This window comes from Spinacia oleracea, chromosome 3 (assembly GCF_020520425.1).
Source record: "Spinacia oleracea cultivar Varoflay chromosome 3, BTI_SOV_V1, whole genome shotgun sequence".
NCBI lineage: Eukaryota > Viridiplantae > Streptophyta > Magnoliopsida > Caryophyllales > Amaranthaceae > Spinacia > Spinacia oleracea.
In genome coordinates, this window is record NC_079489.1 from 61,104,658 (window position 1) to 61,127,856 (window position 23,199).

Consider the following 23,199-nt stretch of genomic DNA (forward strand, 5'->3'; position numbering starts at 1 on the left):
AGATTCGTTAAACAGTTGAGAGACTATTCTGACTCTGAATCCGACTATCTGATTAGCAATCTATTCCATACAGATTCAGAGATGGGTGACCAAGCACCACCACCGCCACCCCCCACTTGTGCCAAGGCTTACAGACTATTCTAAACCAAGTCTGTCTATGCTTCCCAAAGCAATCATGCCTTCCATTGCGGTCGAGAATTTCAAGATCGAACCCCAGCTGATAAACATGATCGAGAGACACCAATTCGGTGGGGAAAAGGGTGAAGATCCTAATCTCCATATTCAGTCTTTCATTCAGTATTGTGCCACCATCAAGCAGAAGAATTTAACACCGGAGCAGACTATGGAGATACTCTTTCCATTTTCATTGAGTGGGAAGGAAAAGCTATGGATTAATAGTCTCAACCGCGCAGCTATGAAAATCACCGATTGGAATTCTTTGGCCCTTGCATTCTATGTTAAATATTTCCCACCTGAGAAGACAACTCGTCTAAGGGGCCAGATATTAGGTATCTCTCAACAAGCAGATGAGAGTTTGTTCGAGGTTTGGGAAAGATTCAAAGACTTGCAAAGAGAATGCCCACACCATGGTTTGGATGACTGGTTCCTGGTTCAACAGTTCTATAATGGTCTGGGTAATGAGTCTAGGTGTCTTTTGGATTCAGCTGCCAGTGGGAGATTTATGCAACTGGAGGTGCCTAGAGCTTTAGAGGTGATTGAGGAGATGGCCATCCATAGTGCCCAATATGGGAATCCTAGAGGTTTTACCAATCGTGGTGTTAAGCATGAGATGAACTCTATTGAACAGCTTACTGCTCAGCTAACTGCCCTACATCACAAGCTGGATAATATGCAAAACGCATCTTCCCAAGCCACCCAACAAGCTAGTGTCGCCGCAATGAGTGCTCAGTTGGCCAATGTCTGTAATAGTTGTGGGATGCAAGGTCATTATGCACCGGAATGTAGGAGCTCTATTGAACAATGCAATGCATTCCAGGCCTACAAGCAGAACAATCCGTACTCCAACTCATACAATGAGGGGTATAAAAACAACCCCCTATTATCATATAGGAGTACCAATGTTCAGAACCCCCACCAGATTCAACACCCTCCACCACCACAACAACCTTACCAACCACCACCACAGCAACCCTACCAACCGCGGAGTAACTACAACCCACAGCCTAGTGGACCACCTGGTTTTCCACCACAACCTCAACCCACACAACCTGATCCCATGCTCGTAGAGATGAGGAATATGATGTTGGAATTGCATAGATCTCTGAGCGAAAAGGATGCCAAAATCGATGCCCTCACTGCTCATAACAAGGTCATGGATAAACAGTTGGCACAAATGGCTACTGCTCTTGTAGAGAGACCCAAAGGTCAACTCCCTTCACAGCCTGTGACCAGAGAGTCTGTAAATGCTGTCACTTTGCGGAGTGGATATGAGTATGATGGGCCACCTATGACTATAGAGGAAGGGGTTGAAGTATCTGTTAGTGGTGCTGTGCCAAGAGAAAGTGAGAAGGTGGTCAAGGATAAGGAAGCTGACACAAGGGTTGAAAAGAAAGTTGAGATACAAGTTCCACCTATCAAACTTCCCTCCCCTCATCGTCAGCTAAAGAATAAGCTAGACAAGCAGTTTGGTAAGTTCTTAGAAGTGGTAAAGAATCTGCAGGTAACGGTCCCTTTCACTGAATTAATTACTCAAGTACATGCATATGCTAAATACATGAAAGACATCTTGACTAGGAAGAGAGCATTTAGTGAGGTGGAGACTGTTGCATTTACTGAAGAGTGCAGTGCCTTACTACAAAATAAGTCTCCACCCAAGTTGAAGGACCCCGGGAGTTTCTCTATCCCGTGTAATATTGGCAACCTTTTTATTGACAAAGCCTTATGTGATTTAGGTGCCAGTGTTAGTGTCATGCCCCTGTCTGTATGTACTAAGTTGAACATGGGTGATTTAAAAGTTACCAACATAACTCTGCAAATGGCTGATAGATCTGTAAAATACCCCCTAGGTGTTTTAGAAGATGTGCCTGTTAGAGTAGGTAAATTTTTTATTCCTGTTGATTTTGTTGTTTTAGACATGGAAGAGGATAGGCAAATTCCTATTATTTTAGGTCGACCCTTCCTACACACTGCGGGGGCAATTATAGATGTCAAGAATGGCAAACTGACTTTAAATGTGGGGGATGACAAAGTCACTTTCAATTTAACCCAAGTTGCTAGAAGCCCGATGGTAGAAGAGTCATGTTTTGGAGTCAATGTTTCTAATGATTATTTTAATACTGAATTGACTCATACTAACTCTAATAACTCCTCGGAGGAAGCGCATGTTTCAAATTGTTTTGCAGGTGGAGGTGACCGGAGTGTGAACCCCTTAACATGGGTTCGAAAGAAGTCACGGGTTGATGATGCTGCGACCCAAAAGGCCGAAAGTTCTGTAAACGGTGGGCACCGTATTCATGATCGGGGTCGTGGTCTGTCACTCCCCGTACCACATAGCTCATCCAAGGCAATCGATGTGACACCAGATGGCACCATCTTTGGTGCCCCCATTCGATGAGCTGTCGTGGCTCTCATCCCTTTCCTGTCGATTGTCTGCGCATAAACGGAGATTGCGTAATGGGGACATTGCATCAATCTAATAGGGGATGAGTATTTCATTATCCATTTATTGCTTTCTGTATTATACTTTTTGATTTCATTTTTTCGTGTGTTTTTAGTTTAGATTTCATAGCTTTAGAGAGGTGAGGAGAGTGGAATTTTACCACTTGGTCGTTTGAGTAATGTACAGGTTTTTATACCAAGTGTAAGCAACTTGAAGGATTATGGACGTTATAGAAGGCGAGGAAAACCGGCCGGTTCGTGGAAACCTGCCGGTCACGAGCTTAGCATCATATTCATGCCTTAGAAATTTATTGAGTTCCTTGGTCGTAAGGAAAATTTTTTAGCGAAAACCGGCCGGTTTCATCAAAACATGCCGGTTCCATATGCAACCAAGAAATCAGCGTCCAAGGAAAATGTTGAAGGAAAGTAAGGGGAAATTCGCGAAAACCGGGGAGGCAAGTTTCCACAAACCGGCCGGTTTCGCATGCAACAAGAAAAATTGCAAGAACCGAAAACCGGCAGGTTTGTGAGAACCTGGGCGCCCGGTTTTCGGAATCATGGGTAAGCCAAATCAGAGAAATCGCGAAAACCTGGGGGCCAAGTTCGTGGAAACCGGCCGGTTTCGCGCATGTCAGGGAGCTTTTAATTTCGCAAAAACCGGCAGGTTTGGGGAAACCGGCCGATTTTCGGGAAAAATGCCGAAACAGAATAACCAGCAGCAGCAGTTTCCACGGGCTCTCATACACCAATCTCACCTTCTTCCCCAAATATTTTCCCCCAAACTCCATTAAACCTCAAAACCCTAACTCTTCAAATCCTCATACCACCTTCATTACTCCACCAAATTGCAAGTTTCTTACATCAAAATCATCCTCATCCTTCCCTCTTTCATCTCTTAGTATCAATTCCTTGTTTTTCACTCAGATTCTTGAAAGAGGGATTTCACCCAAAAAGCTTGAAAATCCATCAATGGCACCAACTAAAAGGTCAAGAGCAGAGGCAAGTACGAGTAGGGTACCTTCACCACCCCCCGAAGTGCAGCTTGAGCAAGACACAACTTACCCGGATGTGGTGTTCGAGTCCTACGATCAACAACGCCGGTTTAAGCTACTCAAAGAGTCAATTATGGGGCTGATTTGACCGGCTTGAGAGTCACTTCGAGAGCCGGTTTGATCATTTTGAGAGCCAACTGGCGAGTCGATTTGCCCATGATGGTGGGCAAGGGAGTTCTGGTGCGGGTCCGAGTGGTGGACAGGTGGGTGGCGATGATAATGGTGATGATTCCATACCCCTTTGAGCCAATGAGGACATTGTCCGATTTAGCTTGGGGGGGTATTTGCTTCTTGTACATATTGGTATGTTTTCCCTTCTTCTTTTCTATTATTGTTTGTGTGTGTGTGTTTATTTGCTTCTTTAGGATAATTTTTGTTTGGAAAAAAAAATACAAAATTACGTGTTGATCAATGAGATTTAGACAATTAATTCCCTGTGCCCCTTTGGTTCGAAATTGTATTTTGATGATTCAAGCTGATAAGACAGGTGAGCATATTGGATTGACTGTTTGATGTATGAACTACAGTTGTATTGACTCTTGTCAAAGGTCAACTTTGTCCCACTTTTCATATGTATAATCCTGGATTGTGGTTAGCTGTGAGGTCTTGAGCCTTGATTTTTCAGAGTGCTTAATTCCTGGTGTTGCATTGATCTGAGTTTTTGGTTTTCGACTATTAGTGTGCTTAACACACTTGCACTTTGCGCATGATGAAAGGCCATTCCTTAGGAAGCTTTCAGACGATCTTAGATACATCTGTTCCTGCTTTTTCTTTCCCATGTTTAGCCTTGGCCGTTTTCTTCATTTAACTCCACAAAATAGCCCTTATTACCCCCGTTGGTTACTTATCCCGAGTCTAGCTTGGGGGAGCTATCATTTGTTAGTATCGGTTTATTTTGTTGAAATGGTTGGCTTTAAAGGCCTATGTTACTCAAGGTTGTGTTTCCATGTACTCGGGAAGTTAGCAAAGTTTGTACATATCTAGTTGGTTATTTTCGTCGTTATATACAAACAAAAACAAAAACAAAAACAAAAAAAGAAAAAAAATAATATAGAGAAAAAGAAAAAAAAAAGAAAAAAGAAAAAAAAAAGAACAAAAATATGTCATTTATTTTGTAGTATTAGAAAAGCAAGGAAAAGGGTAGAAGTTGGTTCATACTATGAAATATATTGGTTACTTCCTCCCTTATGGTTATGTTTTGGTTATTGATGAGTTAGTTTTCGGAGATGATTTCTTTGGTATCATTGGTTGTTTTTGCTCCCCAAGTTAGACTTTATTACTCACATATCCAGAATATTCCTTACCCCTTGTTTATACCCGGCCAACGTTACAAGCCTATATAAAGACCTTTTTGATCATCGTGCAATGTGTGTATAACAATAGGTTGAAAATAGTCGTTTATCAAGGGCCAAAGAGCATATGCGCATTTCGAGTCGACTCCGGTGTAGGTTGAGTGTTTAGGAGAACCTTCAAACACACTAGTGTTGTGAGTTGGGAGGGGCTACTACTCATTCGGTAGTATGCATGCTCATAATGGGAAGGTGAGTGAACGGGCCACAATTGGTTCGCTTAGCCCGCCACATAACGAGAGGAGTGATTCACTTGGTGAGGCCCGATCTTGATTTTATACGTATGTCTTGTGAGCCTTGCTTGAGCTTTGTATTGGTTTGATGTGTGACTGTGGGGATTAGAGATTTTGGTCATGATAATTGCTTGCCTTGATTTGACTCTTGTTTTATCACCAACCTTTTTGCATAGATTTTGGGGTGAGTTAATCGTTTATGTCTCATTGATGCTTTTTTCTTAGGGACAAGCAAAGGTTTTAGCTTGGGGGAGTTTGATACACTCATATTTTATATAGTTTTTACCCCCGTCCCGTATGCACTTTCCATCTCATTTGAGCTCTTCGGAGCCTATTTTAGTGCTAATGTATGTTGTGTAGTGTCTGTTAGTTGCAGTGCTGTTTTTGATGATAATTGATCTTTGGAGGCCTGTTTCTTATCACTCTTGGATGACTACACGGATCCCGGAGCATTGCGGGATGATCTAGCTAGCTTCAAAGGGGCCACGAGCGTCAAACTTGGCCCAAGGGAGTTGGGCATGGGCCTCAAGTTCAAACTCAAGGCAAATGCGTCAAACTGAGCTCAAAACCTGTGGCCCCGGTTTTCGGAAACCGGCAGGTTTTGAGAATTGAAGGAAACTTCTCTTAGGTGCGAAACCGGAAGGTTTGGAGAAACCTGTGGCCCCGGTTTTCGCTACCTGATACTTTTGGAATGCCTGACTGGGCCGAAAACCGGCCGGTTTCTGGAAACCGGGGTGCCCGGTTTTCGGTCCCATTGCGTCTTCTTTTGCTTAGTTACTCCGTAGGATTAAGGGGAGGCTTATATATATATATTTAATGTTTTTAGTACGTGTTTTCTCTCCGAACTTCGTATTATTATTTTGCTTAGCTTAAAACTTTGATTTTTATTCTCCAAACACTCAGCTTTTAATTAATTAAAGATTCAAACTTTCAGTTCATCGTTCGTTCTTCGTTTTAGGTATTACTTTATTCCTTATTTTATTATTCAATTTGAATCATGTTTTTATTTAATATGTTTATTTGGTTTAACTTAAATATGTATGAGTAGTTGATTTTCTAGGGTTTTGGGAATCCATGAACGAATGTGAAGGGATGATTAATTGTTGTTGATTGTTGGTTTAGCTGTTAATTCCTATTGATTGCCCTTATTTACTTTGCAATTATATTTGCGCAGGTTTGATTGTATTAGTTTCGCAATATCAAATTAAGATTCGAGAAATGCAATTTGATGTTTAGGCTTGTGTCAATAGGTAGAATTGGGATTAATACGTAGCGAAAGCCCGTTAATTCTAAGCCTATGATTAGTATCGATTCGAGAGAGCATGCTAGTCTAATTAACTGTTTTATTGATTATTGTTGATTGTTGTCATCCTGGAATATTGCTCATTTGTGAACCTATGCCCTAGACCTTTTGATATCTGATTATACCCTATTTTATTATCGTCCTAGTTTCATTATACAAATCAACCTATATTCTTGTTTCCCAATAGTCTAGAATTGCCGATTAATAGTAGAAAGAACATTATTTCCCTGTGGATACGATCCTTGCTTCCCTTGCTATATTTTTAGTTGGGGAACGTTAGGTTTATCTTTGATAGGAGTGCGATTTAGCCTGTCACGTACTCCCTCTGTCCCTTAATACTCGCACCGATTTGACCGATGCGGAGTTAAATACACTTGAATTGACTTATAAGTTGGATTTTTGATACTTTGAATACATCACTATTAATGACATTGATTGCTACAACTTTCTCTCTCTAAATTTTATACAACTTTCTCTCTCTAAAACCCATTAATGTTACTTAAGAATCGGAGGAAATATTATGAAAGGAATATTCATGTTTTGTAGGTAACGTGATTGAAGGCTCGTTGTACAAGACTCTATGTGAAACCGAATACCTCCTCGTCATCAACTCTTGGAAAAACTCCCACAAAAATATCAGCTCCCACTCAGCGAATGGTAAGTGAAGGGTAAACATGTATCAAACTGAAATTTAAATTAATGACATGAGAGTTTTTTACCTATTTGTTGGGTTATCTCTACCCATTTATTGGGTTTTATCTCTCTCCTTGTGAGAGTTGAGGCTATGTTTTTAATTTCGCAGGAAAATTTGATTTATTGATGAAGATTTGTGTGGTGTTACAACGGATGTTAGTTCTACGTCTACAACCAATTAAATCAAATTCAATTCAATCCCAAAACTAAAACAAATCGAAAGACCCCCTCGTTGGTGGTTGTATCAAACAGCGATGTGAAGGGGGTATTCATCATTGTCAGATCTCATCCACAACGATCGTGGTTTTACCGAATTAGAATTTTGTTTGATCCAAGTTGTTTTGTATTTGTTAGTTTTGATTTATATTGTAGATGTCGTATGACAATTTTATTAATGAACTAATTTTGCCTCAAAAAAAAAGGTAAAATATCTCATCAATTCATTACCACCATAATAAGAAAATGATGCTAACTTTAGTTATTAACTAATACATGTAATCAATGTAGTTGTGATTCGAATAACAATACCGGTAGCCACTCTATTGAGTCGCCCTTGATTTTTAGCTCTCGACTTTTTTTTTTTTTGAAGTGTGCAGTGGCTGGACATGTCTAGGGTGATACTCCTATTAAGTATCACCATTGCAAATCAATTCTAGCCCTTCATTTTTTTTTATTTCTCCTTTTTACTTTTTGTCTTAAATGCTTTTTCTTTTCTTTTATATTTTTATTTATTAACTTAAAATTAATTTTATTATTTTTGAAATCTTTTAAAAATATTTTGTACCAAAAATAAGAAAATCCTATTTCTTTCATAATAATTATTCTTTTGACTGTGTGGACAAAAAAAACTGATTAAAGTTATCAAAACTAAATTCTTGAAAATTATCAAATCCTTCTTATTTCTATTAAAAAAATTATCATCTATTTCAGAAATTATTCAAGCATATTAATTGGTGAAAAAATCTGAAAATTATATTTTAAAAAATAAATTCTTTCCCAGCAGCGAGTGAGCGAGGAAATGAAGATCGCATAATCTATAAGCTCCTAATTGAACGACAACCTTGGCATCTCCCGCACGATTGAGAAAATCAAAAGAAAACACCGACACAATCGAGAGAGCGAGGAAGGAGGGAGAGAGTTCGTGGGTGTTGGTGGTGTTAGGCGGTGTTGGGGGTTGCGCAGCGAGGAGAGAGATCGCGTCTGAGGTTAGATGGTTGGCGGGGCGGAGATCACGGAGGCAGCGACGGAGGTTGGAAATTGGATCGGAGTCTGGGCAGCGGGGGGATGCACAACGAGGAGATCCGAAATCGCGGAGGCAGAGAGGAGGGCGTAGGGGCGGAGTTTGTGAGTTTATTGTGTGGAGTTGCGTTAATTGCCGGTGGTGGAAGGCTATGGTGGTGGAGGTTGGTGGTGGTGGAGGAAAATCAGAAGTTTGTTGGATAGATGATGGTGAGTGTGGTGTAGTTTAATTGAAGGGGGTGGTGAAGTTTAACCCACACATTTGAGGCACTAGAGTATTACTATTCCTTCTTAGTTGTTACATTTTGTTCTCCCACAATCTAAAGAATAAATCAAGCATGTTAAATCTACTGATAAATTATACTTTGTATTTAGGTTCTATTAATGCAAAATATACTTATTAATAAAACTTAAGTATGCATGTGATTCAATATTCTAAAAAATGAAACATTGTGATAATATAAGTACAAGTAATACTTTTAAAAAGAATAATTGAATAATAAACGAGCTTGTGCTTGAGTAAGTATAATTATTATTGAACATAAATAAATCATCTTGTTCATGATAAGAAATAAACAAGCTCGTTCAATATAACATAAACAAATGAGTTATTAATCAACTTATATGAACGATTGAAGCTCGTTTATTAAACAAGCTCCAAAAACAGTTCGGTCTATTTCAAATGAACTTAACAAGCATAAACGAGAGTTACAAGTTGTTTATTGAATATCTTCGTTCATTTACACCCTAGGTGTGTTATATTCATTCATTTGACTTATCAAAACTTATTTCTTTTGTTTTCTATATATATATATATATATATATATATATATATATATATATATATATATATATATATAGGGAAGAGATCATGTGAAAATACATCCTTATGTGAGTATACTAGTATATATGAGAATGAATCTAATCCGTAGGATTAGATTCAATCTAATGGCTAGGATTAATTTGAGCAAACCCATCCACCTTCCCCATTAAGCCACGTCTCTATCAATAAACCCCACCACTTTCTCTCTCTAAAACCTTTCCTCTTCTTTCTCTCTCCCGTTCAAGACTCCTGTTCTCCCTCCTCTCGCAGAAACCTCAGCGATTTTCTCTCTCCTCTCGCGAAAACCACCATCGCAGCTCCGATTTTCTCTCTCCGTTCAAGACTCTCTGTTCGCCGCCGGTGTATTGAAGATTTAAGGTAAATTCGAGTTCAATTGTTATACATTTCTTCTCTCCTTCTACAATTTTTTCAAATTTTAACCTAATTTTTTCAATTGAAGATGACTGGAGTACAAAAACAATACGAACGACGAAGGTAAGCGAATTTGTAACCTAATTTCGAACTTCGTTCGTTGTATATACATTAATTGAAGATATTTTTTATTGAATTTTGATTTTCAGCAAACACAAACATGACAAACAAGCAACAAATCCAGACAATACTGAAGAGTAAGAATTCAGTGCTTTAATTGTAGAGAAATTTATTTATTAATTCCGTAATTTTTGTAATTTTTTCGTAATTTTTCGAAATTATTTTTGTAATTATTTATTCTGCTAATATTTGTATGTTTCTAGCGATTTTGAGAATTTTTATGAACTTTTATGAATTTTCAGAATTTTTTAAAAGAATTTAATTTGTGATTTTTTGAATTATTTTCAGAATTGATAGTTTTAAGATATTTTCGACATTAATTGATATTTTTGTTTTGAAATTTTAAACAGAGGAAATAAGAATGAACGCGCCAAAGAAACGGAGCCAATTGTCCCGTCATCACTTTTGAACGACATCATGAGCGATTTAGAGTAATACTTTATACTCTCAATACTTTAGAACATCATAAATCACTATGTAGAACATCATAGATCACTTTGTAGAACATCATAATTGCATATGTTCTAAATATAAGTGCACATGTTCTGGATTTGAAAGCTAGCTGGTGAAATTAATTATATGTTGTGTTATCTGCCGTTTGACAGTTTTACTAGATGCCATTATCTCTTTCCATCTATTAGTTTTGGTGTTTGAGTTTCCCTGATGGTTTGTTCCTGTGTTGTTGTTAACTTTTTATGTGTCAGTTACGTTGTTAATATTTAAAATGTATCCATAGTGCAGATGATTTCTTGTAGTACTTCTTTTGGTGATAACTTTGTAAAGTTTGAACCCTATTTCCAAGATTTCTCTGCAAAGTTAACAATGTTTGATGAAGTTGCTGGTGTGACTAGCATAAAATTTACTTTCATCTTATGAAACAAAACGCGTGTCGATTCAACCAAGCTTGAGGCATGTATGGTGTCTTAGTTTAAACTTTATTGTCTGGCGGCATGTTCTAATAAGAATTATGACTTTTAAATGTGACGATCAGAAAACGCCAACCTTGGATAGTAGTTGGATATGTTCATGCATCTGTGTTTGACCTTTGGGCACTTCAATCTAAACCAATTACTTGTATTGAACCAAAGTACTATCCAGTTCCTTATCTCTAGTCCAAGTAACATCAAACTTTAATTTGGATTGCCTTTGCTGTATTACCTGATTAGCCATTTGTAGTAACTTTTAGCATACTGTAAATTCAGAACTTAGGTTAGTCACTTTCTGCCGCATGCAAGATTAGTTGTGTAGCAAGATTACTTTTGTGCTTGATGTTTCATGTGGATTTCTAATCAGTTTGATGCTTGTAGAGTATTTTGAAACTGTGACAAGACATGGGATCGATTTGGCATGATGGTTATGTACTTAAATATCATTTTCATGTTTGGTGGAATTCAAATGCTGCAAGAGAATATAATAAATAGCTTATTTGGTTGCAAAAAGACCAGTGATAATGTCGTTCACTGTTGTGTGAAACCGCTACCTTCAGAAGAGTAACATGGCTTAAGTTTGTTTCTAAGTTTAGCTGACTTAAAGTCTTTTTTGTCATGCACATTTTCTTGAGAATTACAACATTTTCTCTGCACAAGTGAAGTTACATTATTCCTAATTGTTACCGCTACCTTCAACATTGAATGGAAATTGCTAATCTTCCATTTTGGGTGTTACTGTGTTAGATATATGATTAGGTTTCATTCTAAAGCCTTCCATATCTACAGAACATATAGTTTAGCTTCTTAGAACACGTAGCATAATTGATTAGAACATATAGAACAATTTACAGAACATATAGGTTCACTTATTAGAACATATAAATTAAATTGTTAAAATATTTATACCTATTTAAAAAAGAACTAATTTTGTTTCATGTGTTGCAGGGAACCCGAAGATCACACCAATCAAGAAACTGAAGTTAAAATCAATGAAGAAAGCATTGATAATGGAAACCAAGAACAAGAGCCTGATCTCACTAAAGGACGGGAAGAGACTGTCAGGTTTAAGACAAAACATAATATTTCAAATAGAAAACTAGTAGATTAATTAGACTTGAAATCACCAACATGTATGTTAGAATGTATCTGATTTCTGCCCCAAGATTAGTATTCATGTGTATCAATATGCAACAAGTTGGGACCTACTAAACTTTTCTATGTTTCTATATATAATTTGTACCATACCTATTCCCAAAATGGTTTTTAAGATTCTAATAATAGTTATAATCTGTGTTGCTGTTATGATGTTCCTATATTGTTGTTTTGGTTTTTAGTTCTATGACTTAAGTAGTTTGCAAGGTTTAATCCAAAATAAAATCTTTCTAATCTATCTAAACATCACCTCTCATTGTGCTAGAACATATAGCTTAATTGCTTAGAACATGTAGCTTAACTGATTAGAACATATAGATTCACTTGTTAGAACATATAAATTCAATTGTTAGAACATATAAACATATTTATAACATTAAGTTAATTTGTTTCATGTGTTGCAGGGAAACCGAAACTCAAACCAATGCAGAAACTGAACCTATCATCAATGAAGAAACCAATGCCAATGTAAACAAAGAACAAGAGGAAGTGAATCAGAAGAATGACAAAAGAAGGAAACATATTGCAAAAAGGAAACAAGGGAATGAAATTGTTGTTAGAGATGTCAAGAAGCACAAGTCTGCAGTTGTTGTGCACTCGAGATCAAAAGACTGTGTAGAAGTGGATAACAAATCAAAACCGGTGGAGAAGAAAAAGGCTAGACTTTTGGTCCAAAGAATACCACCAAATTGGTTCATGGCACTTATTCCTAAAATTCCGAGACAACACAGAGCTGCCATTAGGAAAATAGGCTTTGGTGCCTTCCTTGATTTAGATATTGGTGCCCATAAGTCTGCGTTTTCTGCTGAACTTGTAACAAGCTTAGACGCCAACAGAGTTAATTTGGTGATGGATAACAAAGAAGAAATAGATATTCAGTTGAAAGACATACACCTTGTGTACGGGCTTCCAATAGGAGGAAGGAAAATAGTGGAACCGAAGAAGGAAGAAGATGAAGAATGGGTTTCATTTCTGAGAACATGGAGGGGATTCTTTAACATGGAAAGTGGAAGTCCATACCTGTCAAAAGTATTAGATAGGTTGAATGAGTTATGTGAAAAAGACTTGTGTGATGAATTTTTATGGCATTTCGTGGTGTGTGTAGTGAATACTTGTATATGCTCAACATCAAGACCGGAAGTGGCATACAAGTTTCTGTATAGCTGCATGGACATACAGAAAATTCATGAATTAGACTGGTGCCATTACACTTTTGTAAATATGAAGATAGCTGCTGAAAAATGGAAAGGAGGAAATGCTTATTTCACTGGACCATTGCCTTTCTTACTGGTATGTACACTGCCCATAACATATAGTTTAAAAGTATAGAACAATTATGTTAACTGGTTAGAACACATACTTAAATGTTTAGAACATATTCTTTTTCTGCTTAGAATATATATCTTAAGTTGCAGAACATATTCCTCAATAGGTTAGAACATGTTAAATAATTTTGTTAGAACATATTGATTAAGTTGTTAGAACATATTGATAAAGTTGTTAGAACATATAATTTTAATTGGTAGAATATCAATCTACAATGAAACATTTACTTAATTGAAATAGCCTATGAATTTGCTAGTTTGATCTTAAAGTCTTAAACTTGCTTGATTATTACAGATTAGGATTAAAAGTTGCCCTTCTTTGTTTTGAAAGTCGCTCTGCTTTTAGCAAAGAGTTTTGTCATTGCGTATGTCTTAATTACTTGAAGCAAAATATTTATAAATATTCAAACTCTATACAGATTACATATTTTGACCGGTTGCAAAGGGAGAAGATTGTGCAACCAAGAGAGTTCCCTCTCCTTTCAGTCTGGAACAGTGAGAGGATAGAAGAAAGAATGAAGATTGAAAACAAGAGGGGCTTTGGAAAGGGGGTTGTGCTCAAAAGAATAGCTTATGAAGGATTACTAGAAGAACAAGTTGAAGAACACATATACCAGAAAGATCCTGACTTGCAAGCAGGCTCATCAACTTCATCCTACAACATTATGGTAAGTAACTGGAAACATAGAATTTAAATACTTACCATGCAAGTTAGTACACATGGTTAGAATATTCAGAACATATTACTTAACTAGTTAGAACATATTGTTTGGTGATTCCAACATAATTGTTTTACCATAGAACAAGATAGTCTCTGGTTATGATTCTAGAATGCATTGCCGTCTATGAGATTTTGTATTTTCCATTTTTCTCACCCTTGATTGATGGTAATTGGTAATTTAGAACATATACAGTAACATGTTAGAACATATGAAGTAATTAATAGAACATTTGGATTAAATACTTACAACATATTACTTAACTAGTTAGAACATATACAATAACAGATTAGAACATGTAGGTTTAATTATTAGAACAATTAGATGAAATACTTAGAACAAAGTGTATTGGTTGTTGGAACTTATATTAAATGAATTCAAAAAATAGTTTTAGCACAGTTCCGAACATTGAATACATTCCTTAGAACATATTATAGAATATTTAGAACAAATAGACTTAATTCTTAGAACATATATCTAATTGATGAATCTGTTTTACTTGAATGAAGGGCTTTCTGGACAAATTTGGGGATTTGGCTAAGGCACTGGCTTCAAATATCAACGAGATGTATGTTATGGTAGATAAAGCATCTGACCTTTTCAAAGAAGGCGATACAGCAGAGGAACTGAAAAGGCTGGTCGATAATATTTGGAGCAAGTACACAAATAAGCCAACTGAGCCAATTCTGCCCGAAGCACAAGAAAAAGTCAAGAGTCCTTCAGTTCTTAGCCAAGACAAACAAATGTTTGATGAACCTGGATTCATTGAGGAATTGGACGTGGTAATGGCTAAGGCATGGGAAGATTACCAAGAGAGAATAGGTATGAGTAAGAAATTTGTCAAGCCACGTCCAACAAAAAAGAAAAAGAAGGCAAGAGATGAATCTGATATATTAGGCTTCAAATTGTTGACCCAAAGCCAAACCGATGAAGAAGAAGAGCAACCCCTCCCATTTGCTACAACAACGACACACATCTTTGTTCCAGAATCAGAATCACCAGTGATCCTTAGGGATATTCCATCTTCATCTGCATTAAAGCCAACAGAAGTGATTTCTCTCGACAGTGCTGAATCGTTTGAAAATATGGATTTGGATTTGGACTTGGATCTGGCACTTGGAGTTCAAAAATCCTTGGAAAATGCAGCAAACAATGTCAAAAGCCAAGAACAAACAGACACAGAAAATGCAACAAACAAGCCAAGTTCGGGTAAAGATGATGACCCTAAGGAAAGAGCGTCTGATGTTGTTCCAACAGAGGCTACTTTGGGTAACAATGATCAGCAAATGGGAACAGAAACTACTAAAACACCAACTGGTTTAGATATTGATGGAAAGCAAGCTGGTTCGCCAAAATATGAGGAGCCAAAACAGAAAATAGATGAGCAGGAAGGGTAATTACACATAATTTATTGTAATTCCTATTTTGGAAAAACCGTGAAACAATGAAATAATTGTATTTTGGTATTTTGATGGATTAGAACAATTATTATTTTCAGAATTGTTTAAAGACTCGAATGCTTAATGTTTTTTAGAACACAAAGTGTTATGATTTAGAACTTTGATTTTATGTACAGGGGAAATGATGAAAGTAGAAAGAGTCAAAGATGCATTGAGAAGCTCCCGCAATATTTAAGATCGCCTTTCATGGTCAAACATGATGCAGCGTTCAAGAGAGTAGATGTTGCTAAAAGAAGGATGGCTGATTATGCATTTGCTGAAGGACCAATTGAGTAAGTTATAAATTTTCACTTTCATTATTAAGATTTTATATATTATTTGAATTCAGAAGTTTATCTTTGTGAATTCAGAACTTTATATGTGTGAAGTCAGAACTTTATCTTTGTGAATTCAGAACATTTACCTAGTTGAATTAGAACAATTACTATGTTAAGTCAGAACATTGACATTTTGTGCATTCCATAGTTTTTGAATTCAGAACTTTATCTTTGTGAATTCAGAACTTTATCTTTGTGAATTCAGAACATTTACCTAGTTGAATTTTAACAATTACTAAGTTAAGTCAGAACATTGACATTTTGTGCATTCCATAGTTTTTGAATTCAGAACTTTATCTTTGTGAATTCAGAACTTTATCTTTGTGAATTCAGAACATTTACCTAGTTGAATTAGAACAATTACTAAGTTAAGTCAGAACATTGACATTTTGTGCATTCCATAGTTTTTGAATTCAGAACTTTATCTTTGTGAATTCAGAACTTTATCTTTAGGAATTCAGAACATTTACCTAGTTGAATTAGAACAATTACTAAGTTAAGTCAGAACATTCACATTTTGTGCAATCCATAGTTTTTGAATTCAGAACTTTATCTTTGTGAATTCAAAACATTTACCTAGTTGAATTAGAAAAATTACTTTCCTGATTTAGAACATCTAACTTTTAATTTTATTTCTCAAAAATTGATATAATATTTGTGTTTTTGTTGAATGAAGTGAGCTTTTGTACAACGATAAGCTAAACAAAATCACAAGAGAAGAAATGAAAAGTCTTGCGGGCGAAAATCATATGCTCAACAATATAGCTGATGCATGGGCATACCTTTTAAATGTTGAAAACAGAAGGCGAGGTGTAGGAACAGAAAGTAGATTTTTCTTCAGCACAAAGCCATATGTAAGTTAATACATATAAAATGATGTCTAAATTAAAATTCGAGTAGCACTTTTTTTTGACAAATATTTAAACATTTTCAGGACATCTTATGCAAAGATAAGTACTTTCTTTCGAGTATCAAGTTCAATGAAAGATATCCTGCTTTGTTTAAAAGAATGGATGAAGAACTAGCACATGCTAAAGTAACAAGCTTGCAAAGAGTTCAATTGGTATGATTCTAATTATGTGTGACTTGTTGACGTAATATTATACTACTTTCACAAACAGCAACATAACTCTAAACATTAAATTTTCAGGTGTTTTTTCCGATAGTTAATGGTGGTCATTACTATCTATTGTGCATTAACTTCATGAATGGCAGTTTGGACGTGATTGACAACCAATGCATTACACCCCCTATGACGTATTTGGGAAAATACAAGAATGAACCAAGAAATATGGTACGCTTTCTATCTAAATCTGTGTTAAAGTGATGACATAGATTTTAACTAACTAATTATTGTCAGAACAAAATTTTCCAAATTCAGAACATATAGAAAGAATATTTAGAACATTGTGCTACAAATACAGAACATATTCCTAAACTTCAGAAAAAATAATGTTTCTCACTTTGACAATTTCACAGTTGAAAGGCTTCGCAGAATATTATTTTGCAAGACACAATGGAGGAAACAAAAGTTCTGTAACTGATTTCAAAACAAGAAACCTGAATATGAAATGGAAAAGCAACGCCAATTATGATGATTGTGGAGTGTTTTTGCTGAAGCACATGGAAACTTATTATGGAGAGAGTGCAAAGGAATGGAATCCGGGACTGGAAAAAGACAACGTAAGTGTCTAAAATTTAAATTTAATGATAAGCCTCATGAGTTTAGAACATTGGAATACACTCAAAACATATACTTGGTTATACAGAACATGTTCCTTAACTAGTTAGAACATATACTTGTTGATACAGAACATGTTCAACTTGTTAGAACATATACCGTAACAGGTTAGAACATGTAGAATTAATTATTAGAACAATTAGATGAAATGCTTAGAACAAAGTGTATTGATTGTTAGAACTTATATTAAATGAGTTCAGAAAATATTTAGAACATATTGTTGAATTTGTTAGAACATATAGGGTTAGTTATTAGAACAATTGGATTAAATGCTTAAAACAAAGTGTATTTAACATCTATTTTTTTGTTCTAACCTTCAAATTGATGTCATTGCAGTTTGAGCAAATGAAGAGATTGAGAGTTGAATATTGTGGAAAGTTATTGGCGCACAAAGAGAATGATGAACATCATACAATGATTTCAAAATCAAGAACATGGGCACTAGAAAACAAAATTTGAGGAAATTGTAATAGCTAGTTGTAGATCAATGCTAGAAACATGTAGCTTACATGTAGCATCAAATTTCGTACTTGTTATAAATAGGTTTTGTTGAAGATGTAGCTTAAATGCTTAGAATTTTTGGCTTTCTTGTTAGAACATATTTCTGAAGTGGTTAGAACATTTATGTGAATTTCTTGTTAGTATTATAAATACTATGAGTATTAGCATAATTAGTTGAAAAATGTGAGAATTAGCATTATCAAAATTTAGTATTATTGATATTTAGTATTGTCAAACTAAATATTCAATGCAATGACTTTGTTTCATAATTTGTTGTTATCCTTGATTTAATTAATGCAAATAGAAACAAGTCTATTAAACAAATAAAATATATTCCAATAATTTGTAATCATTTCTTGTTGAACGTGATTCGGAACAAATACTATGTTATTTCAAAACGTATGGTAAGTTGACTTAGAGCATTTACATTTTGTGCACTAACTTTTAACTTTTTTAAGAACTAAGAACTTTTTAAATTAAGAACTTTGTCTCTTTGAATTCAGAACATTTACTTAGTTGAATTAGAACAATTACTTTACTTACTCATAACATCGAACTTTTAACTTTATTTCTTAAAATTTGGTTTAGTGTTTGTATTGTAGATGAATGAAGTGAACTTTTGTACAACGATAAGCTAAAATGAGAAGTCATGCGGGCGAAAATAATAATATCAACAATATGCATGGGGATACCTTTTAATTGTTGAAAATAATAGTTAAGCAAAAGGAACATAAAGTATATTTTTCAGAGCCATGAAAAAACTATATAGATATACATTGTTCATGGAAAATATGACAATGTCCAAAAACGTAACACAAAAAAAAAACTATAAAAAAATAACACTTCAAAAAGTGAGAGGATCTATGTGGCGATGGTGAATGATGAAATTGTGTATTCTTTGGCGAGAAGCTTTTAATGACAATTCTGAAAAAAAAAAAACAAAACAAATTGTGTCAAGGGAACTAAATAATGAATAAAAAGCATCATTGAAATTAAAACATTATAATTCTATAGTTTAGAACATTATGTATATTGTGTAGAACATAGTGCACAGTTTCCTGGAACATGCAGTTTTAAGTGTAGTACATGATATAGATTGGTTAGAACAATATGAATATTGTGTAGAACAGAATGCAGAATTCCCTAAAACATATAGTGATAAGTTTAGAACATCATGTATATTAATTAGAATATATGATAATTTATTCAGAACATCAAGGTAATAGAATTTTTTACATCCAAACCATGTTATAAAAACTTATAACTTACAATTTTCTTTCACTTTATGTGGGCAATTCCGGATATCATGGTAACCAAGCTCTCCACAACCTCTACATAACCTTTTCTTCTTTTGGCTTTGCTCAATTGCCTTTTCCTTGTCACCTTTCAATCGTTTGTCACTACCTGTACCTGGAACATGAACCCCCGTGCCTTTGTTCTTTGAAATTTTAGGCGGCTTAACCACAATTTCAGTAGGAAGGGTAGCTCCAATCAGTAGCTCGATGTCTGTTGCTTTGCTAGGAGAACCATTGTTTTCATGATTGTTAGAACTCTTCTTAGCTTCCAAGTTTAACCTTAAACCTTTTAAATTCTTCACAAGATCAGTAAGATCTTCTTCATTACCCTGAGCCAAACTCACACATGTGTGAATTTCTGACCATAACTCATTTAACATTCTTTTACAATCAACAAAGTTAACACATGCCTCCAAGATATTTCCTTCTAAATCAAAAATTGGCGTTTTAGTTGCCAAACTAGTCCACCTATTTAGCACATAAGCATCAGGAATATACTCAATCATCTTTGCCTTCCACACCCAAATCATGTGCCTACAAGGAATCCCTAACCTCTCAAACATCTTGCACATACATTTACTATCTAGGTTAGCCGGGTTAAAACTAACATCAAACTTTCTTATTCTACATCCTTCTCTAATGGTAAAGATTTCAAACCCATTTTCTTTCTTGTACTCCTCAAGTCCACAGTGAAAGCAACCAATCTCGAGCTCCTCTTGAAAATCATAAAAGACTGAAACAGTGTAGATTTTAGAAGCATGTTTCTCTAATGCAAAGGAAGTCTTACATTCTGGATGCTTGTGTTTAGAATCATTGTCAAATTGACCTTGAGTATGTCTTTGAGCATCCAATGCACTCTCAAATCTCATGTAAAACTCTACTAGAGTGAGATGGGGATTGGTAAACTTTGTATAAAAATTGTTCTCACTCTCTGACCTTGATGTAGTCCTCATGATACCACATAGAAACGAATCTCTAAAGTATGCTGGGATCCACATTTGACGCTTCTCATACAACTGCTTCAACCACTCATGGTCTTGAAGCTTGAACTCAGCAAGAACCTTTCCCCATTTCTCTTCAAATTCTGTTGGCTCAATCTCTTCACTCCAAACACATTTGCAAATTTTATTAAGAAACAGGGTATCTTGCGTAATCTGACGGCCGACTTTCTCAGGCATTTTTTTCATTATATGCCACATACAAAACCTATGCTCAGCGGTCTGAAACACTTTAGGAATAGCTATTTTCATTGCCGGATCTTCATCCGTAATCAAACAAGCTGGCTCATTACCTCCCATTGCCTTGAGGAAAGTTCTAAAAACCCACTCAAAAGACACGATGTCCTCATGGGCTATTAAAGCAGCACCAAAAGTAACACACTTCTTGTGGTGATCAACTCCAGTAAATGGGCCAAATATCATATTATACCTAAAAACAAATTTCAGAACATTCAGTATAATGTTTAGAACATATGAATAGTTATATAGAACATGCTGAATAATATTTAGAACATATGTACAGTTATTAGAACAAGATAACCATGCATTCAGAACTTGATGAGTAATGTTTAAAACATGCAGATTTTAACTTAGAACATCATGAATATTATGTAGAACAAAATTTAGATGAATTCAGAACATGACAAGAAATTACCTATTTGTTTGAAATGTGGTGTCAAAAGAAACCATATCACCAAAGAGTGCATAATTCTTTCTACATATTGGATCTGCCCAAAAAGCTTTACAAAGTTGCTCGTCTTCATCCACCTCATAGTCAAAGAAAAATGCACTCCATAACAACTTCTTGTTCTGAAAGTTATTCACAAACATTTGGGCATCCGATCCTTCAATGTAAGCCTTCAAATCTCTATGAAAATTTTTGAAATCTTGCTTGGATGCACCAACGTTATCATACGATCCAACTAACTCCTTCATCAATCTAAAAGTCTTAACCGGACCAATGTTCACCTTCGAATTATCAATAATCATCTTCTTATGAAGAATATTCATTTTCCTACCCGCTTTCTGAAATTTTAGACAACCCGGGGTGTAAAGAGCATGAACATGTGGCTCTCGGAATTCAGTCACCACATAAAAACCTTCATTTTTATACTTCATAACCATCCGAGCCTTGCAACCAACACGAGTAACTAGCCTTCTTCGAGGTATAGGTACTTTATCTTCATTACCTTCCCCTTTTTTAACATTTGGCATGCCTCCAACCTTAACTATTGCTTTTTCTTTGAAACCAGCCTTGTTGCATAAACAATACTGAAAAGCAATAACGTCTAGTGCCTTCCTTTTTGTAGCAGTAGATTTCCTCATCACAAAACCAGCAGCTTTTGAATATGCTTTATAAAATGAAATACCCTCTTCGACACTCATAAATTTCATCCCTACAACAGGTTTTAACTCATCAGAACAACATGGAATCCATTCTCTCGTTCCCCCTGGACTTAATATAGGAATTACTTCAGGAGTAACAGCCACATTTGAATTAGAACAACTTGCATATTGTTCATTATCCACAACAGAATCTAGAAAAAAATAACAAAAAAATAATTCAGAACATGTATAAAGTTTACATAGAACATTGGGTTAAAAGTGGAGAACAATGTAAGAATAATTCAGAACATCAGAAAGAATGAGACAGGAAAATAGAGAACTATACAAAATCCTAGAAGCAAGTATTACTCAAAACATTTTAAACGACTATGCCGAAGATATAATGCAATCATTCACATCATCAAAAATAATTTACAACTTGGAGTTCATTAGAGGTGATCATTATTCACAACATGATCAAAAAACGAATTTAAAAACAATTCAGAACGTGTATAATATGTACATAGAACATTGGGTTACAAATTCAGAACATTTATAGCGATTATTCAGAACGTTAACAAATTAGACACAATAATAAGAAAACTCACTTGATTCCGTCAATGATGAGGACGAACTATGATGAAATTCTGATGCCATTGCTCGAAAGAATACTGATCTGTAAATCAAAAACATGAAACACATACATGATTGAATACAAATTTGAACACATAAATTAAAAACAAAATTCAAAGGAACAAATAGATAATCAAAAATCTAAAATATATAACAAATACAAATCAAAAATCAAAATAAAAAACAAATCAGAAAATAAAAAACAAAACAAAAACAACTCACCAAATATGAGTGCAATTCGGCAATTCAAATTATAAAAGAAGCTCACGAAATTCAGCAAATAAACAATTCGATAATCAACAATTAATAATTTCAATTCAATACTAATAGAATTGGAATCGATAATCAAAACTAGGTCAGAAATTGGAAAATTATCAAGCAAAATACACAAATCAAAATTGCGAAAATTGATAAAAAAATACCTTGAAATAATCAAGTAGATGAATGTATTCGAGAATTGAATTGAATTCTGAAGCGAATTTGGAGACGAATTGGACCTTGATTAAGGTGCTCTAATGGCGGCAGCAACATCAAAGAGAAAGGCGAGAAAACAGAGAGAGAAAGCAGAGATTAGAGAGAGAAACTAATTACGTGAAAACTGAATTTTATGGGCTGATTATACTTAAAAGAATTTACCAAATTGCCATTAATAATCCTTCATTTCAGGCTGTTAGATTAGAGATGATTCAAGGGTTAAGATCTATTCTCACATAGGATGTGTTCTCACATAAAGGAGGTGTTCTCATATGAGCCCTCCTCTATATATATATATATATATATATATATATATATATATATATATATATATCTTTAACAATATGTTCTTAATCTTTAATTATATGTTCTTAATCGTTACATTTGATTTGATTCCTAGAGGTGTGACCATTGACATTTCTTTTAAAAATATATATTTTTAATAAAAAATAACTTAAACACTAAC

General features: G+C 35.1%; 3 protein-coding genes, 1 long non-coding RNA gene and 1 other non-coding gene across 5 annotated transcripts; 2 read left to right on the forward strand and 3 right to left on the reverse strand.

The window, feature by feature from the left end:
• Positions 1-487: 487 nt before the first annotated feature.
• LOC130471012 (small nucleolar RNA R71) lies at positions 488-594 on the reverse strand. The gene has a single exon (XR_008931713.1). It is a non-coding gene; the product is annotated as a small nucleolar RNA R71 (small nucleolar RNA).
• Positions 595-9,326: 8,732 nt separating this feature from the next.
• LOC130469059 (uncharacterized) lies at positions 9,327-10,284 on the forward strand. The gene is made up of 4 exons (XR_008929439.1): positions 9,327-9,689; positions 9,772-9,806; positions 9,893-9,940; positions 10,214-10,284. It is a non-coding gene; the product is annotated as an uncharacterized lncRNA (long non-coding RNA).
• Positions 10,285-10,676: 392 nt separating this feature from the next.
• Positions 10,677-18,044, forward strand: LOC130469060 (uncharacterized). Its single transcript, XM_056838062.1, has 10 exons — positions 10,677-11,854; positions 12,349-13,234; positions 13,689-13,937; positions 14,498-15,381; positions 15,565-15,720; positions 16,442-16,619; positions 16,700-16,828; positions 16,916-17,059; positions 17,245-17,448; positions 17,843-18,044. The coding sequence occupies exons 1-10, from the start codon at positions 11,727-11,729 to the stop codon at positions 17,963-17,965; spliced, it is 3,081 nt and encodes a 1,026-aa protein (XP_056694040.1). The 5' UTR covers positions 10,677-11,726; the 3' UTR covers positions 17,966-18,044.
• A 325-nt stretch (positions 18,045-18,369) lies between these two features.
• On the reverse strand, positions 18,370-19,815 carry LOC130469061 (uncharacterized). Its single transcript, XM_056838063.1, has 2 exons — positions 19,277-19,815; positions 18,370-18,931 (listed from the first exon to the last, which is right to left on the reverse strand). Coding segments are annotated over exons 1-2 (534 nt in total). The 5' UTR covers positions 19,809-19,815; the 3' UTR covers positions 18,370-18,929.
• Positions 19,816-19,828: 13 nt separating this feature from the next.
• On the reverse strand, positions 19,829-22,975 carry LOC130469722 (protein FAR1-RELATED SEQUENCE 5-like). The gene is made up of 5 exons (XM_056839165.1): positions 22,682-22,975; positions 22,235-22,302; positions 20,956-21,838; positions 19,931-20,730; positions 19,829-19,836 (listed from the first exon to the last, which is right to left on the reverse strand). The coding sequence occupies exons 2-5, from the start codon at positions 22,281-22,283 to the stop codon at positions 19,829-19,831; spliced, it is 1,740 nt and encodes a 579-aa protein (XP_056695143.1). The 5' UTR covers positions 22,284-22,302; positions 22,682-22,975.
• Between the last annotated feature and the right edge of the window lie 224 nt (positions 22,976-23,199).